Raw genomic sequence first — 18,718 nt, forward strand, 5'->3', positions numbered from 1 at the left:
TGCTGCACATTTATTTGCACAGCAACACAGCATATAAAAAAAGCACATAAAGTTAAGCCCTGCTGTAAAAAAGTGGATTGGTTTTATAAACTCTTAACCAGCTTTACACTTACTATGAATGGTTGATTTTACTACAGAGACCAAAGACACTCTCTGTTCTTGATATTAGGTAAAGGTATATGTTTTGGTTGGTTATTTGGGATTGATGACTGTGAAGCCAGCTAGTGGCTACTTGAGAAACTGCAGATTTTAGTAGTACTAAGCAAACTTTCTTTTTTTTGCCCTGAATGCTCTTCTTGTAAAGTGACCAGAGTATGACTGCCCATGCCTCAAAGAAAGCAAAAATAATTTGTTCATAGACATGTCTATACAAGTTCAAATATAAAATTTAGATTTGATTTGAACCCAGATCGTGGCAAGAATGCAAAGGGTAATTCCATGAGAGTTGATTGTGCTGATTTATGGGAAGACAGCAGCTTGTAGGGGAGCAGTGGTGAATAAAAGTGCACAGGATGTTGAGTTGGGTTTCAATTAAAAAGCATGAACATCAAGGCCATAGTTTCCTAATCGGAAAGCAAAAAGTAAGACCCCAGGCGAGGCAATTTAGCCGAACGAGACCGCATGCAATGGAATAAGGAGGAAGTCGCAAGCACATCACTTTTTGACCTTTAAGCTCATCTGATGAATTTCTGGTAATTAAGTCGTTTGATTGCCTGGAATTAATGATTTGGATAACTGCCCTTTAAAGGCTATTTACCTCTCTGTAAATTGAGCCTTTCCGCAAGTCTTGTTTTTGTAAATGTAACCTTTATGGAAATTACTCCACGCACCAAAAGCTTTCATTTAACATCTCTGCAGTGGCAGTTCAAAGGGGAAAGAGGAAAAGGATACTAAAGGCTTATATAAGACCCCGGATAATCCCAATCTAATAAACACTGCCTCAGACTTTATGGTGGAATTAGCAAAGAAGCATTCGTGTGTCTGTGTGCGTGTGTGCTAATACATGCAGTAGTGGCACACTAGACTTAGTTTTGGAAGTACAGACATCATATGTGAAACCTTGGTAACACACGCTAACATATTCATACTCAGTGCAGTTTTTTCATATTAATTTTTTCATATATAGGTGTGGATTTTTGTGTTCGTGCAGTTGAACATTACCACATTTTGTCACATTACACAAAATCATAAAGTATATTCCACAGAGATTTTAGGTGATGGACAACAAATGATTGTGAAGGGCAAAATAAAGATAGTAATAAAAATAAAAAATATAATAATAATACATTTTATTTATAACGCACTTTACATTCACAGAAAATCCTAAAGAGCTAAAATAAAAGCAGTGAGTGCAATAAATACAAAAAAAAATGTAAACGGGACAAAACATGTAAAGGAAGATCATTAAAAACACTGGTTAAAAAGAAAGGTTTTCAAGCCCTTTTCAAGGATGCCATGGTCTGCGGAGCCCTCATGTGAAGAGGCAGAGTGTTCAACAGCCAAGGGGCAGCACAGGAAAAGGCACAGCCTCTTATGGTGCGAGAGTGAGTCCTGGGAAGGTGAGCAAGGTGGGTGTTTAAGGAGCAGACAGTGCATGAGGGACAGTGAAGGGTGAGGAGGTCTGTTAAATAAGATAGTGAATTGCCGTGCAGACAGTGGAAGGTCAGCAGAGAGATTTTGTAGGTGATCCACACAAAGATGATGAGCCAGTAAAGTGAACGGAGAACGGGAGTAATATGTTAATGTTTACCCTTTCTCATCAGGATCCTGGCAGCGCTGTTCTGAACATACTGTAATCTCTGTATGTTCTTGCCAGGAATCCTGATGAGAAATGTGTTGCAATAGTCCAATCTGAAGGAGATAAAGACATGGGCTGGCTTTTCTGCATTAGAGAGGGAGAGTGTGGGCCAGAGTTTTGCAATGTTTTGGAGGTGGACAACTGAGATTTTGCAGATGTGCTAGATATGGATTTACAAGGTGAGTTGTGAATGAAAAATAAAACAGAGATTGGTGACTGTATTGCTTTGGCCAGAGAAGGTAATGCTGTTGTTGAATTTGATGTGAAGTACCAATTTAAATTAATTCTGGTTTTGAGTTTTTAAGATGGAGGACATTTTGCTGCATCCATGCAGACAGGTTATAAATGTGGAAAGAGAGGAGAACTGGAAAGTCGAAGATGATGAAGATGGAGGGGGTGGCGTCTTAAACTCAGAATACTTCAACCTCAGAATGACTGGATACAGGTGGTGAGTAAACAGCTACTTTTCAAGTCCTGTCACAGATCCAGGTGGATTCAGGTCTGGACTTCTAACACATGAATCTGCTTTGCCTGAAGCCTTTTATTGTAGCTCTGGCTGTATTTTAGCCTCATCATCCTGTTGTAATGTCAACCTCTGCCCCAGTCCTAAGTCTTTCACAGCCTCTAAACAGGTTTTCTTTGATGTTTCTATTTATTTAGCTCCAGCCATTCTCCCATCAACTCGGACCACCCTCCGTGGCCCCGCTGAAAAAAAACAACCCCACAACATGATGCTGCCACCACTATGTTTTACTGCGGGGTTGGTGTATTCAGGGTGATGTGCAGTGTTACAAATAGGTTGATTCGGTTCAGTAATTAGTTGACTTGTGAAGGAATTTGGTTGCAATCCATTATATTTAGAGGTATTGGAATAGAAAGGGCCAAAAAGGAATGCAGGCCACACTTTTATTTGGAAGTCTTTTTGGAAACATTCCGGTCCACATCACCAACCACATTGTGCTGGTCTATCATGTAACATCTCAGTAAAATACATTCACATTTATAGCTGTAAGTTGAAACAATGTGAAAAAGTTCAGGTGATATGAATTCTTCTGACAAGGCAGTGTAGGTAAACACATACAGTACGTTAAAATAACCTAGTCGCACCTTTTAAAGCTGGAGTGTCTCCTATGCAGTTTATGAAGGTGATGTTAGTGACCAGCTCCCTCACATCTCTCTCAAAGCCTAGCAGGATGCAAGCCAGCTGGGTTAATGCCCTCAACTGGTGGGAGGTCAAACTGAAGCTCCTGCTTTTCCCAGCAAGCTCCATTGGTGCTGTGAAGGGTATAAGAAGAGATTAAATAAACGATGTATGAGATTGTAGATGAGTTGGAGCCACAGAAATGCATTACACTTTAATGTTCACAAAGAAGAAAATCAGTTTTATAACAATTTGTTTCTCACACAACCTCCTTTGCGACCAAGCACTCATCAGCAAACATCCCCCACCAGTAGTCTCACCGAATATGACACTTCGAATATCGACCCATTCATGTTTTCCCTGCACATCACGCAAACAAAGAATACAGAAAGCAAATTATGCAAAACTTTGCTCCCTGAGAAGTTACACTTGCACAACCTTCCCTCCCAGCAAAAAACTTTTTTTCCTCCTCCTAACCCGCCGATGACCCCCTCGGCAAATATGGATTTCCCATTTTGGAGGCTGCCAAAGCCATCACCCGGGGGATGTTCCGCATTAAGCCGGTGAATGGACGGCTGGGAGATGTGTTGCCATACGCTGAGACACATGCACAAATACTTTTGTGAGTCCGCCTAAATGAGCTCCGCAACTGCAAAGGCATTTGGGAAAGGATGAGCTCAGTATTAGCCTTGACTCTGAAAGCACAGAGATGATTGAGTGCTGAAATGGAAAGAAGAGGAAGGGGGGAGGGTCTTTTTTCCAATAACGGCGACATTATTGCCTTTGGATCCTAATGCAATTTTGCTATATTGTTAAACAAAATCTGACAATATGACAACAACATTGTCCCCAAGGATGTCTGGTTTAATCATGCATGAGGTTTGATTCAGTGTTGTGTCTGGGCACTTGTGTATGTTTTTCATGAGTATTAATGAGCGTGAGTCACTGAATTTTGTGTGTGCACACATGCATGTTTATGTGCATTCAATGTGGGTCATTATGAGCAACTTGATTTGTAGACATTTCCACATGCATTTGCACATATCAGTCTTGCAAGATAATTGACCACATTGCGCCCAGACTCTGTGGTCACCATGAAATGTATTCTGAGCTCAAGATTGTTTGTCAATGTGTCTACATGTATTTGTGTGCAAGTGTGCACAGATGCATGCATGAAATTGCAGGTACGTAGCTGTGTAATTATACAGGGTGTGTTTTAATGTGTGCGCTTGTATTTGTGTTTGCATGTAATTAAGCTCTACGGGCCTCCAGTTTCTCTGTAATGGGTTCCAGTGGGAGTCTGGGCTAGAGAGACTACCTCCTGCTGCATGTGTGCATGCGTGACCTGGTTGACACCCGGCTGCCAGCGTTGTTTCCCGACTCGCACTTTGCACACACGCACCATCAAGTCGCTGTCACATCAAGAGCTTCCGATGCTCAAAGCGGGGGAAAAGTGAAACCACAGAGGATTCATAGCAAACCTTATCAACCCAGCGGAAAGGGACACATTTGGGAGATAGCCAGTGGATTCTGTAAAAGCTATCTCTACAGCCCTCCTGCCCCCAATCTCCACCTTCTCCAGGGTGTTCATCTGAGCACAACAACTATTACCTTCCACTTCATCTGGAGCATCACCTTTTCCCGGCCTCTTTCTTCTCTCACCATCCATTCTACTCATTCCATCAACCTGTGACCCAAAGACAGTTTCACTTGCTCACTAAGTCAACTCTAAATAGTGGCACATGACCTTGGCGCTTAGCAGTGCTGGTCATTGTCTTTCATTGAGGCTATTTCCCAACAAGCTAAATAGGTATTTATAGTAGCCTCCCTAGCCAAATAGGCCTATAGCCATAGCAATGTAGTACATAGCCATCTAAACCCCATTATACCTTTGTCACAACAGTGAGACCAAATGGAGGCTCCCCTAGCCACTTGATGGAGAGGGTGTGCTTAAAAGCACCCAGGTGTGTCATATAGCAAAGTACATTGCACGTCTCACAGAGCAGAACGAGGAGGGGGCACTGGCAGGGGGAAGAGTTCAACTCAAGGTCAATGTACTGAGAATCAATAAGGGAGGAGCTGTTGCTGAGAGAAGGGCAACAATTATATATTTACACAAGAGATTCTCCACAGAACATTAAAGAAAAAAGATTTTGTCAAAGCTGTGACACTGTGATCAGCTAAAAAAATATTAACTATACATCGTTCAATAAAATTTGTGTGAATGCAGGTTTTGCATGAAACATTAGAAAAAAAATGATGGTAGAAAAAATATCAAACTTTCAAGTTAAGCAATTGCAAGTTTTAGTTTGCACCTGTTAACAATGGCAACAGCAATAAATAAAAACAAACAAAGAGGGTATTTTTGGCGAGCCATCCATTGTCTTCTCGTCTCTGTAGGTTCCACCAGCGACAACGACACACATGTACACACTGGTCCTGACTGGCAGGGAAAAGAGAGAAGAGAGAAAAGAGGAGATCCAGGAGAAAAAAGAAAAAGAAGGGGGGTGGGGTGGGTGGGTTAGGGATGAAAACACGGGGAAGCGAAGGAGGGGCGGGATAAGGGAATTCCCTTAGCAGTTGTTATTGATTCCGGTGTTTACGGGCGAATAGTTTAGTGCCGTTTACAAAACAGAACAGATGCAGCCAGTGAGCAAAAAGGTAAACAATTGCTGTGTGGCGGGCTGCCAAATCCCCAGTCTGATGTATTAAACTCACGGTGAAGAGCATTTCCCCTTTGGCTGCACTTATTGCCACTTCATTTCCTCTTTGCTTGCATACACACTCTCCTTCTTGTCATTGCTCCTCTTCTCCACGTTTTTTTCTCTCTCTCTGGTTTAACGGAGAAAAAAATATACTACAGGAACAAGGATGTAGGGTGCTTTTCACTGTCTGGCTATTTTCTGTCCTACACCGACCCAGGAGGCCTAGTTCTTCCTAACAGAGCCATTAGCAGGGGGAATTGCATGTGTCTGACATGGCCGAAAACCAATTATGAAACACTTTCAAGCAAATGATGCCCAACTCTTTGGGGAACGAGCAATCATGCAATAATTTAGCCAGTGATTTAATTTCTCTCCAGCATGACATATCTCACCCTCTCATACGTTGGTTCTCATTTTCCCTTTTTTTTCATTGACGTTTTTTTCTGTCAGCAGTAAAAATGAGGCCATCGAAAGGGTTGTTTACATCTTCCTTGCCACATTGTCAAACTGGACTGCAGTCTCTTGTCATGCAATGACAACATAATACATTTTTTCATCATCGGGCAGGGCTTTATGCAGCTCCCCCTCAAATGACGTAAGCATGTGGCTACATTGTCACCACAGAGATGATTAGATTTTGGAACATCAGGCAATTTCAGTGCCTCTTACATGACAAAATATCGAAGTCTTGTAGGTACTGCATGAAATCTGACAATGTACGTTTATTATTTGTATCTCAGTATTTTGAGATACAAATAATGGTTTTAATCAAGTGGATTGAATAAAACTAGATTAAAAATTAAATCTTATTAAATTAACATATTTATAAATCAGTCAGTAATTTTCTACCGCTTCTTCCATTGTGGGTCGCGGGGAAGCTGGTGCCCATCTCCAGCAGTCTATGGGCTGGAGGCAGGGTACACCCTGGACAGGTCATCAGTCCATCGCAGGGCAACACTGAAGAGAAAGCAATGAAGAGAGAGCAATTAACCTAACTGGCATGTTTTTGGACTGTGGGAGGAATCTGGAGTACCCAGAGAGAACCCACTTATGCATGGGGAGAACATGCAAGCTCCATGCAGAAAGAGCCCCGGCTGGGAGTCGAACCCAGGACGTTCTTACTGCAAGGCAACAGTGTATATTTATAAATATTGAAGACTGACATTCTGAAAAGCACCTAAATTTAATTCACTGCCTTTTATGTTCAAGAACAAAGAATAAAGCCAGCCACTAAATTGTAGCTCTCTGTCATAAACATTTCTGATTTGTTGTTATTTCCTTAAATCAGTGACGGCACATCTACTACTGCCCTGATGTTCAACACATCTCAAACTACTGACCAAAGTTAAGCACTGATCCTCTATACTCTACATATGTACAGTCTCAATTGTCCTATCAAAGGCCAGTTTGATTAATTTTCTTAAACTGAACATAAATGCACGTCACACCTTTCAGATTTTTATTGGTAAAAAGAAATTTAAATCATGTATCCTTTTGTTCTAAGTGCCTTACTTTGTGATCACCACAGATATGAATAAAATGGATAGAAGCTTGTGGCTGTATATTGTGCCTGCCCTGGATTTTATTTAGGAGTATCAGTATAAAATGGATGGAACAAGAACATACACCACACTTTGTTTCTTTTAGTAAAAAAAAAGATAAAAAAGAAAACTGTTGTAATTATGAATCTGAGAATATTATTTAATATTAATATTTTATCAAATAATATTTCAGTCTGTTAAGGGTTGTCCTGTGAATACCAGCCCAGTAAGGCGATGGTATTAGGAAAATCAAAAGGGTGAGCCAAGCTCTGACATTATTGAACAGCATAAACTCTGCACATATATGGAATAAATTCACACAATTTCTTAAAATGCAAGAATTTATTAACAAAAATAAGTCAACTCAAAGTCAAACATATTTCAATCAACAAACTATTTACTATGCTAAAACAATCCAACTAAACTACCAAGCAGAATGAAAGAATAACGAAGACTAATGGGCTATGTACAATATAAACAAGTTGATGAGAGATGATTGAAAACCATGACCAAAAAGAGTGATGCAACATTACCATGCAATGTTTATGTTTGAGAACCAAGGATTATCTTGAAAAATCTGGAAATGAAGTTAAGTTAGTCTTGGATCTATTCACAATGCAAGATCAGATTAAATATTCTTTAAATAAAATAATGTTTTAAGAATGATCTGCTGAATAAAACCAACCTTCTGGATGACTAATTCTCATAAGTCTCATTAGCTGCCTTTATTTATTAAAATGGAGCTTAATGGTGTTTACTTAGTTATCAGATTTAGTAAAATATTGTTTAGGGACTATTATTTACTAGCTTGAAAACTAACCTTTCTGTTAAATATTCCCTAGCAGGCAAGCACGTGTTCTTGGCTTGTTAGGAGTGAAAGCTAACAAAGGAAGCTGCTAGCTTAGCACCAGAATCAAACATAAACCTTTAAAATACCGTTAATAAAAGGGTTAAAATGCATGAGCGCAGACGGCGTTATGATCAGTCTTCTGTGTTTAAAATCACCCCTTTAAATAAAGTTTGTCTTAACTTTAAAAACACACAAACACAGAACACCAAAGCTGAGCACTAAGATAGCTGAGTTTCACACAAACAAAACCAAACTTCATAAAACGAAAAACGTTCAGATCATAAATCTTTCTCTATTACTCTCCCCAAATCCTAACCTCTGAACCATACTGAGGAGGAGTTGTCCGGGCGACGACGAAGTTTGAAGAAAACTGTGAACAAAGGGTTAGCTTCCAGCTAACCTCCATGAAAGGCAGCTCGTTCTGTCCGCCAGCCAGCTGCACATCACCGTAACCACGGTGATGCGGCCGTTGTCCTTCCTTCAGACTCGGCTTGTAGACAGCATTTCTACAGGAAATTATTTGGGACACAGTTTGCTTCTGCAGGCCTCAGAGATAAAGTAAAGCAATGCTTATACCTTAACTTCCCTTTTATAAATGAATACCGGATCCTTTCAACCGTAATTCATCAGTACTTAACTTGTGCACATGATCACGTGATCTTATGACACCCTTGGATCCAGTTTGAAGAGTTTATGTCTTTTTGCCAGCAAAGAGACATTAGCGTGCTGCCTCCCCCATCCTGGTCCCGCAGAGGAGCAGTGGAAGAGATTGGACCAAGGTGGGGGTTTTATAAGGGCAGTGGCATCATGGGAAGTCCGCTGCTACCCCCCTTTCCCCTTCTGAAGTTGTGTTGGAAGTTGGTTAAATGCAATTTATTTTGAAAGTTCCAGAACTCTCACTCACTTAAAACTGTGCACTTATATTTATATTATATTGTAGATATGTTTGTACTGTTTAACTTGTACTGTATTGCACCGACTATGCCAAAACAAATTCCTTGTATGTCCAAAAACGTACTTGGCAATAAAGCTTTTCTGATTCTGATTCTGATTCTGATTCTGAAAAGTTTGTACCGGAGTTTTCATGTTGAAATCCATGGCTGTGGGTCCCAACAACCATGTAACATTTCCTTTTGCATTATAGTTCTGTATGTGTTGGCCTGCCAATCAAAATGTCAATAAAATACGCTGAGCTGTGTGGTTGCAATGTGAAAAAATGTAAAAAAGGCCAAGAACACAGTTTAACAAGGCACTTAATATGTAAACTGTGGTGATCCATTGACTAAAGTTGCCCAGTCTTTATTTAAATTGCAGTTTTCCTCAACTTGACATTTTGTACATAAGACTGATACAAAATCCAACAAATGTGAGCATGAGAGTGTCAACCTCTTGACTTTTTAATCTGATGGAACAATTGTTATCCTGTACTTTCTCACGATGAAGGAGGGTGTCAAAGTGGAGACTTGATTAAATCTGCTGGTTTCCATTGATAGAAATATTTTTACTAATTAGTGGTTCATGACCAACTGACTGGATTGAATCAAATTGGACTAAATAGGATATTATAGGATTAAGCATAAATTGAAAGTGCTTGGGTCTGTATGGTGCCTAGAGATTACATTTGTTTGGACAAACAAGCTGTGGTGTCATGCCAATCTCCAGTATGTCTGTCTGTTTCCGTTAGTGTTTGTGTGTTCCGGCTATAAATGCTTCCCTGTGTGTTAATCTCACAGGGTAACTTGCAGGGGTCATGTGGGTGCCTGGAGCTACGTCTGTGTACGCATCAGTTTGTCTGTGGGTGGAAGAAGGCTTGGAGTCACTCCAGACCTCCTGCTAGGCCCAGACAGTCAGGGTCCTCTTCGTCAGTTGCAGCCCACTGCTCACCCAGACAGCCTTATTATGCGAGGACTCCTGCTGTGATTACCCAACATACACTGAGACACATGCACGCTGATGTAATCACACACAACCATTCAAACGCTTGTCCCCTGTGCTTCCGTCCTCAGGCGCTGTACAACCGGGCCACAGCCTTCAGAGAATGAGAGAGTAGCAATATTTGATATCTCAATTTAACTGCTTTCCCAAAATGAAGATGTAGGTAATGTTTTTAGTGGTGGCAGAAAGGCACCTCTGCTTTAAATTTGTTTTCCTATTACTCACAGTATCTGCTTTGTTTTCACCTCCGTCACACTGAATTAATATTTCTCTGGCCTTCTCTGCATACTTGAACCGAGTAGCTAGGATGAAGAGCATGGCAGAATGTATTGGAACGATAGCAGCATTTCATTAAATCCCACTTATTTAGTGCCCTTGTTCACATTATTGTTTTCAACCCCTCGGCGAATCACGCTGACTCTTCATCACAGAAGTGCAGCCTCCTCTCAATAAGCCATCCAATTTTTTTTTCCCCCTTTTTGTCTGCGCTTTCTCAATAGAAGGTGCCGAGAAAATGTTCATATCCTTGAGCTGCTCTAGAGCGATACACAAAGGCCATTGTGGCCACTCAGAGGATATGGGCAAAAAAAATTTAATGAAACACATTATACACATTCTCGAGGCCCGCAAAACGTAATCTTTTCTAAGATTTTGCTGGAGGCATGATTTAGAGAAAATGACTGCTGACAAAGACATGCATATAAACACAAATAGGGATAAATGACACAGCTTTTCTCTTTATGATTAGTAAACACGTGGTTTTTGTGTCAACTTTTTTTCTACACAAGAACTTCTAATCATTTGAAAATGCAGCAAGAAAGCTGCATCGAAAAAAAAATACCTTTTATATTCATCACACAAACAGCTACACAGTGACACACACAAACACCCCCAGACCATAATTATGTGGCAGTATGCGGGCGCACGTCCCTGCCTGACAGTGTGTATAAACTCAGGCAGAGATATGATCTAGTGAGGAGCTGCTCTTATTAAATATTAACAAACGCCATTCCCAAGTAGCCTCAATCCCCAGTGTCAGTCGATGCCTCAGCCGAGCTATCTCTCGTCACTACAGAACTTCTCTCCCTGCTGAATAGCTGCGGTGCTGTCTCTCAGAAAGAGTTCAAAGAGTCTGAAAGGGCGAGGAGGTGGGAGGGAGCGCAGTGGTGGAAGCACTTGCAGTACATGTTCCAACAGAATTCCCTTTTTTTTTCCATGTATATGAAGCGCTTGCCGACGTCATGTGGGGAAATTAGTGTAGCTGAAATTTAAATCAGTGCTATCAAAATAAGAGTAGAGCAGATTTTCTCAACCTCGACTTTAACCCCGTGGTCGATTGATGAGAGGGAAAAAATGGTAAGCGTGTACGCAGAGAAGTCGATGTGAAAGTTTTTGATGTTTTACAGAAACAGAGATCTATTAGGCATACAAATGCAAATTATTAATACCATATGCAAATCTAATGGTGCATTTACAAAAGCCAGGTATTAAATGAGACTTGATCACACAATTTTTAATGTAAGCCTGCAATGAGCAGACACATACAGGGGTTGGACAATGAAACTGAAACACCTGTCATTTTAGTGTGGGAGGTTTCATGGCTAAATTGGACCAGCCTGGTAGCCAGTCTTCATTGATTGCCCATTGCACCAGTAAGAGCAGAGTGTGAAGGTTCAATTAGCAGGGTAAGAGCACAGTTTTGCTCAAAATATTGAAATGCACACAACATTATGGGTGACATATCGGAGTTCAAAAGAGGACAAATTGTTGGTGCACGTCTTGCTGGCGCATCTGTGACCAAGACAGCAAGTCTTTATGATGTATCAAGAGCCACGGTATCCAGGGTAATGTCAGCATACCACCAAGAAGGACGAACCACATCCAACAGGATTAACTGTGGACGCAAGAGGAAGCTGTCTGAAAGGGATGTTCGGGTGCTAACCCGGATTGTATCCAAAAAACATAAAACCATGGCTGCCCAAATCACGGCAGAATTAAATGTGCACCTCAACTCTCCTGTTTCCACCAGAACTGTCCGTCGGGAGCTCCACAGGGTCAATATACACGGCCGGGCTGCTATAGCCAAACCTTTGGTCACTCATGCCAATGCCAAACGTCGGTTTCAATGGTGCAAGGAGCGCAAATCTTGGGCTGTGGACAATGTGAAACATGTATTGTTCTGTGATGAGTCCACATTTACTGTTTTCCCCACATCCGGGAGAGTTACGGTGTGGAGAAGCCCCAAAGAAGTGTACCACACAGACTGTTGCATGCCCAGAGTGAAGCATGGGGGTGGATCAGTGATGGTTTGGGCTGCCATATCATGGCATTCCCTTGGCCCAATACTTGTGCTAGATGGGCGCGTCACTGCCAAGGACTACCGAACCATTCTTGAGGACCATATGCATCCAATGGTTCAAACATTGTATCCTGAAGGCGGTGCTGTGTATCAGGATGACAATGCACCAATACACACAGCAAGACTGGTGAAAGATTGGTTTGATGAACATGAAAGTGAAGTTGAACATCTCCCATGGCCTTCACAGTCACCAGATCTAAATATTATTGAGCCACTTTGGGGTGTTTTGGAGGAGCGAGTCAGGAAACGTTTTCCTCCACCAGTATCACGTAGTGACCTGGCCACTATCCTGCAAGAAGAATGGCTTAAAATCACTCTGACCACTGTGCAGGACTTGTATATGTCATTCCCAAGACGAATTGACGCTGTATTGGCTGCAAAAGGAGGCCCTACACCATACTAATAAATGATTGTGGTCTAAAACCAGGTGTTTCAGTTTCATTGTCCAACCCCTGTACATACATACATACATACATACATACATGCACGTAAACAAGCTAGCACCCAAAACCTAGTAAAAATCAAACACAGCAACACATGCACACATCAAAAGGAGAGGTAATGGATACATTTGTTACCCATAACACAAAGCATTTACCTTAGGTACTGATGTTTTGTACTATTTCTTTTAGTACGTTATTTTAAAGCATTTATAACATAAATGTAACTTTTATTTTATCAAGTGCAGCTTTTGCTCAAGATATTTACAAAGTTAGAGAAAACGTACGTTTTTTAAAAGATATAGATGACAAAATGGGGCTGCACTGTGAAGCAGTGGTTAGCATGGTTGCCTTGCAATGAGAAGGTCCACAGTTCGAACCTGGCCTGAGGTCTTTCTGCATCATGGAGTTAGCATTGTCTCCCATGCAGGTGTGGGTTCTCTCCGAGTATTCCGGTTTCCTCCAATCCAAAAATGTGATCAGTTAGGTTCACTGGTTACTCTAAATAACCCTGAGGTATGACTGGGTGCCTGCGTGGCTGTTTGGCCCTGTGTGTCCTTGTAGGGACTGGTGACTTGTCCTGGGTGTAACCCGCCTCACACCCAATGACTGCTGGAAATACGCAACATCACAAAGTATTAAAATCAGAAGTCGTTTAAGGTTTGTTGTGTTAGACAAGAGACCACAACAAGCCTCGCCATTCTTCAAAGAATGATTTGGTAAAGTCCTGACCTGATCACACTTCACTAAATCTATTCCACAGGATGAAATAAGAAATGATAAGATGATAAAATTATATTGAATAAGAATGTTAATTTCAATGAGTTAAATTACTTCACAACACAAAAATAAACCTTTTTATTTTAGAAATGTTTTTAATCTTAATGAAATAAACTGAATAAAAACAAAAAACAAGAGTCAGTCGTTAGCAGTTGCTGCTGGTTGCATTATTTTAAGAAGCTTCAGGGATTGACTTCCAAAACCTTCAAGAACTTGTTTGTTAGGTCAATTGGTTTCTTTGTTGTTATTTATTCTTTACAACCCATTCTTTGGCAGCTTTAACGTTACCCAATTTTTGGTTCTGAATATGCCATGAGACTGGGTCAGCAAAATAACTAAAACTGGGTTGTTTATTTAGCCCAACAGTTTACCTATCTGTAGTCCACACTGTTTCTCACTGAAGGCCTTGAGACCATTAGAAAAGAAAAATGCAGGATAAGAGGAAACTGTGGAGCTAAATTGGGGCCATAAAGTTTGTTCAAATGAAAAAAATTTGAACCTGAAAAATAAAGGTTGGTTCAAAAGAAAAAAATTTGAACCTGAAAAATAAAAGTTTGTTCAAAAGAGAAACATTTGAACCTGAAAAATTATTTTGAACATCCCCCCCAAAAAATTTGAAAACTGGAAAAAAAGTTTTGCAACTGAAAAAAAAAACTGGAAAAAAAACAAGTTCAAAACTACTTTTCAGATAGAAATTTTTTTTTCAAACTTGCAGATTTTTTTTTCGGCTTCAAACTTTTGGCCCTGTTTTGGCGTTGTGGGCGGGGCCTCAGATCACGGGGGTGCGGAATCATGACTGACAGCTCAACACAGCGGCTAAACAACATATTCCCAGCTGTTGCATTCGGGACCGTGGGAACTGGGATTATCTGTAATACATCATCGATATTCTATATATATATGGGATTGGTTTTGAAAGATAACATGCTTCACCGATAGAAGCAGCTTACGTGAATACGCATCTCAGAGGAGAAAATATGATCTTGACAGATCTGCACAGCATTTTAAGTCCGTGTTGGAGATTTCCCATGCTCACAATATCTAGCAAAAGAACCACCAATATATATATATATATATATATATATATATATACTGATACTTTTGCTGGACCATTGTGCCCTAAACTATACCATATCAACCTTTATATATATATAAATCTCCGTTTGTGATATATATATATATATATATATATGTGCGTGTGCGCGCGCGTGTGTGTAGGGACAAGGGTTAGTTTTTAAGGGGCCGGTGGTTCACTTCAGCCCGTGAACCACCGGCCCACGAGCTGAACTACCGGCTCACCGCCCTGCACAGACGCAGGGCAAGCGCGACATGAAGTACGCAAGAGGCGACAGTTTCTGGGGCGCTGATACTTTGCTGGACCATTGTGCCCTAAACTATGCCATATCAACCTGTTAGGGATAACCTTTATTTATATGACACATAGCTGTTTTTCCCACTTATACCATATTGATTTAAATGATTAGTTCTAATGTTTCTTTTTTGTTAGAATAGGACAAGAATGCTCATCGACACGCATTACAAGGATAAATGGCCCAAGGTTTGTCATGAATGACCTGTGGCTGGGGCAGTGGGTTTGATGGTGGAGCAGGCTGTAACTGGTTTGATTAGAAAGCCACAGCACACTTAGATTAAGGATGGACAACTGCTACTACACAACCTACCAGATAGACACCACAATGGTGACACATAGTCTACTGATAATCACTGAGGGAGGGCACATCCATTGCATTGGAGTGCCAGATATAAAACTACATGTGACCTTCTTTCGGGGCTCTTCCTCATCCTTTCACAGACGCGACGGTCCAAGACGAGCCACAGCGCTGATCTCTGTAATCATTCCTCTGCCTAATTTAGATTAAAGGAGCTGAAATTTAGAAACTGTTTGAGAGTCGTTCCTTTAAGAGTCAGTGTTAGATAGAGTGTGATCGCTTCTGGGGACCAAGGATTGGAGAAACTCCGAGAGGTCTGACCGCCAGCAGGGTGCGGTAGCTCGGACAAACCTCTCCTCTGCTCCAGTCAGGCAGATTAGCTCTGCTGCGCGCTGGCGAACACCTGATCTGTAACACAAGAACATGCGCTGCAGGGCGGCCAGCTGAGCTGACAATGAAGAGCAGAGATCAGAAAAAAAGCCCAGGCTTAATTATGCAGGGGTATTCGGAAAATACCAGCTCGTTTTGCATCTGGTTTCATACCACCGCTTAGTCTGGCGGTTCTTTTGCTTTATGTTGAGAGCATGGGAAATCTCCAGCACGAACTTAAAATGCTGTGCAAATCTGTCAAGATCATATTTTCTCCTCTGAGATGTGCGTCGTGTATTCACATAAGCTGCTTCTATCGATGAAGCATGTTATCATTCAAAACCAATCACATATACAGGGGTTGGACAATGAAACTGAAACACCTGGTTTTAGACCACAATAATTTATTAGTATGGTGTAGGGCCTCCTTTTGCGGCCAATACAGCGTCAATTCGTCTTGGGAATGACATATACAAGTCCTGCACAGTGGTCAGAGGCGATTTTATGCCATTCTTCTTGCAGGATAGTGGCCAGGTCACTACGTGATACTGGTGGAGGAAAACGTTTCCTGACTCGCTCCTCCAAAACACCCCAAAGTGGCTCAATAATATTTAGATCTGGTGACTGTGCAGGCCATGAGAGATGTTCAACTTCACTTTCATGTTCATCAAACCAATCTTTCACCAGTCTTGCTGTGTGTATTGGTGCATTGTCATCCTGATACACGGCACCGCCTTCAGGATACAATGTTTGAACCATTGGATGCACATGGTCCTCAAGAATGGTTCGGTAGACCTTGGCAGTGACACGCCCATCTAGCACAAGTATTGGGCCAAGGGAATGCCATGATATGGCAGCCCAAACCATCACTGATCCACCTCCATGCTTCGCTCTGGGCATGCAACAGTCTGGGTGGTACGCTTCTTTGGGGCTTCTCCACATCGTAACTCTCCCAGATGTGGGGAAAACAGTAAAGGTGGACTCATCAGAGAACAATACATGTTTCACATTGTCCACAGCCCAAGATTTGCCCTCCTTGCACCATTGAAACCGACGTTTGACATTGGCATGAGTGACCAAAGGTTTGGCTATAGCAGCCCGGCCGTGTATATTGACCCTGTGGAGCTCCCGACGGACCGTTCTGGTGGAAACAGGAGAGTTGAGGTGCACATTTAATTCTGCCGTGATTTGGGCAGCTGTGGTTTTATGTTTTTTGGATACAATCCGGGTTAGCACCCAAACATCCCTTTCAGACAGCTTCCTCTTGCGTCCACAGTTAATCCTGTTGGATGTGGTTCGTCCTTCTTGGTGGTATGCTGACATTACCCTGGATACCGTGGCTCTTGATACATCACAAAGACTTGCTGTCTTGGACACAGATGCACCAGCAAGACGTGCACCAACAATTTGTCCTCTTTTGAACTCTGGTAGGTCACCCATAATGTTGTGTGCATTTCAATATTTTGAGCAAAACTGTGCTCTTACCCTGCTAATTGAACCTTCACGCTCTCCTCTTACTGGTGCAATGTGCAATTAATAAAGACTGGCTACCAGGCTGGTCCAATTTAGCCATGAAACCTCCCACACTAAAATGACAGGCGTTTCAGTTTCATTGTCCAACCCCTGTATATAGAATATTGATGATGTATTACAGATAATCCCAGTTCCCACGGTCCCTGAATGCAACAGCTGGGAATATGTTGTTCAGCCGGTGTGTTGAGCTGTCAGTCATGATTCCGCACCCCTGTGATCTGAGGCCCCGCCCCCAACGCCAAAACAGGGCCAAAAGTTTGAAGCCGAAAAAAAAATCTGCAAGTTCGAGAAAAAAAAACTTGAATCTGAAAAGTAGTTTTGAACTTATGTTTTCCAGTTTCACAGCATTTTTTTTTTTTTCAGTTGCCAAACTTTTTTTTCCAGTTTTAAAATTTTTTGGGGAGAGGTTGAAAATGATTTTTCAGGTTCAAATGTTTTTCTTTTGAATAAACTTTTATTTTTCAGGTTCAAATTTATTTCTTTTGAACAAACCTTATGGCCCCATTTAGCTCCATAGGGAAACTGTCAGGATCTGTGCCATGTCTGTTTGTTTGGTGCTGTTTACTGTGCTTAGCCTCTAGATGGCGTGGAACCTGGAGGAGAGGTACAGGTGTTCTCTATCCCCCTGATTACCTGCTGAGGAGTATTTAAGGAGGAGGCTGCCAGCAACTCGCTGCCAGAGTGTTGCCCTTACTGATACAGCTCAAGCCATTAAGGGCCTTGTACTTTTGGTAATTTTGTATTTGTTACCTTGCAGTTTTACCTGAACCTGACTTTGCCTTCTGCATAGAACCCTGCCTGGATTACCATCTTCTGGAAAGAAGCTATCCAGCTCCATGAACAAAGACTCAAGCCTCTTATTACTTCGTTGGATCACACCGGCTGGCAGCCTCCTGATTCCTTCGTTCCTTGGATCTCCTTCTACGAACCCTGTCCACCCTCCTCCATCCACTGCACCAACGTCAGAAACTCTTGGACCTACTAAACATCCTGGCACACCAGTATTCACCATCTCGTGTCTCAAGGGTAAACAACCCCTTGGTCCCTCCACCCCCTCTGGCGGATCTCTCCATCAATCCAGTAAGGCAGAATTATTATTTAAGAATTTAGATCCAGAGTTATCACTTGCTTACCGTTCTGTTTATTTTACAGTTGGTATCCCGGTTCCAGTTCCCTGCACATTTCATTACACTGTAAATAAACTCATTACTGTTAAACTCAGTCTCCTGAATTGCTTTCTGCATGTGGGTCAAATCTGTTCGAAACAATATGACAGAAACCTACTGTTAAGTATACTCTCAACATTTGATTTTCTTTGTATTTTTCTATCTATATTTTTGTTCACTGTTGACATTGTACATAATGGCCCAGCATAATGGCCCAGCAAAAGATATAACCAACAGGATTTACCGTGACACAACTTTAAACCACTCAGAAACGCATACATGAACTTGGACCCCCCTCACATTCCTCCTCGAACTCAGTGAGGTGTGATGGTAAAGTTTAAAGCCTCCCTTGTTCCTGACCAACCTGCCGAGCACAACTCCCAGTCGCTTTGTTCGCTCCAGTACACTTAGAGGAGTACAGCTAAAGGGCG

General features: G+C 41.6%; 1 protein-coding gene and 1 long non-coding RNA gene across 5 annotated transcripts in view; one reads left to right on the forward strand and one right to left on the reverse strand.

Annotated features, from left to right (window-relative positions):
* kiaa0825 (KIAA0825 ortholog) overlaps positions 1–18,718 on the reverse strand; it is a 194,210-nt gene that overhangs the window by 149,343 nt on the left and 26,149 nt on the right. For both annotated transcript variants that reach the window (XM_047382487.1, XM_047382488.1), the window contains one exon: positions 2,906–3,073. In XM_047382487.1, coding sequence (XP_047238443.1) covers positions 2,906–3,073 — 168 coding nt within the window. The remainder of the gene's footprint in view (positions 1–2,905; positions 3,074–18,718) is intronic.
* On the forward strand, positions 1,574–18,682 carry LOC124878512. Of its 3 annotated transcripts, none has more exons than XR_007040807.1 (4): positions 1,574–1,977; positions 2,096–2,246; positions 17,879–18,201; positions 18,274–18,682. It is a non-coding gene; the product is annotated as an uncharacterized LOC124878512 (long non-coding RNA). The 3 variants fall into 3 exon arrangements; XR_007040808.1 differs by having other exon boundaries at positions 2,104–2,246; XR_007040809.1 differs by having other exon boundaries at positions 2,133–2,246.

Source organism: Girardinichthys multiradiatus, chromosome 12, assembly GCF_021462225.1.
Source record: "Girardinichthys multiradiatus isolate DD_20200921_A chromosome 12, DD_fGirMul_XY1, whole genome shotgun sequence".
NCBI lineage: Eukaryota > Metazoa > Chordata > Actinopteri > Cyprinodontiformes > Goodeidae > Girardinichthys > Girardinichthys multiradiatus.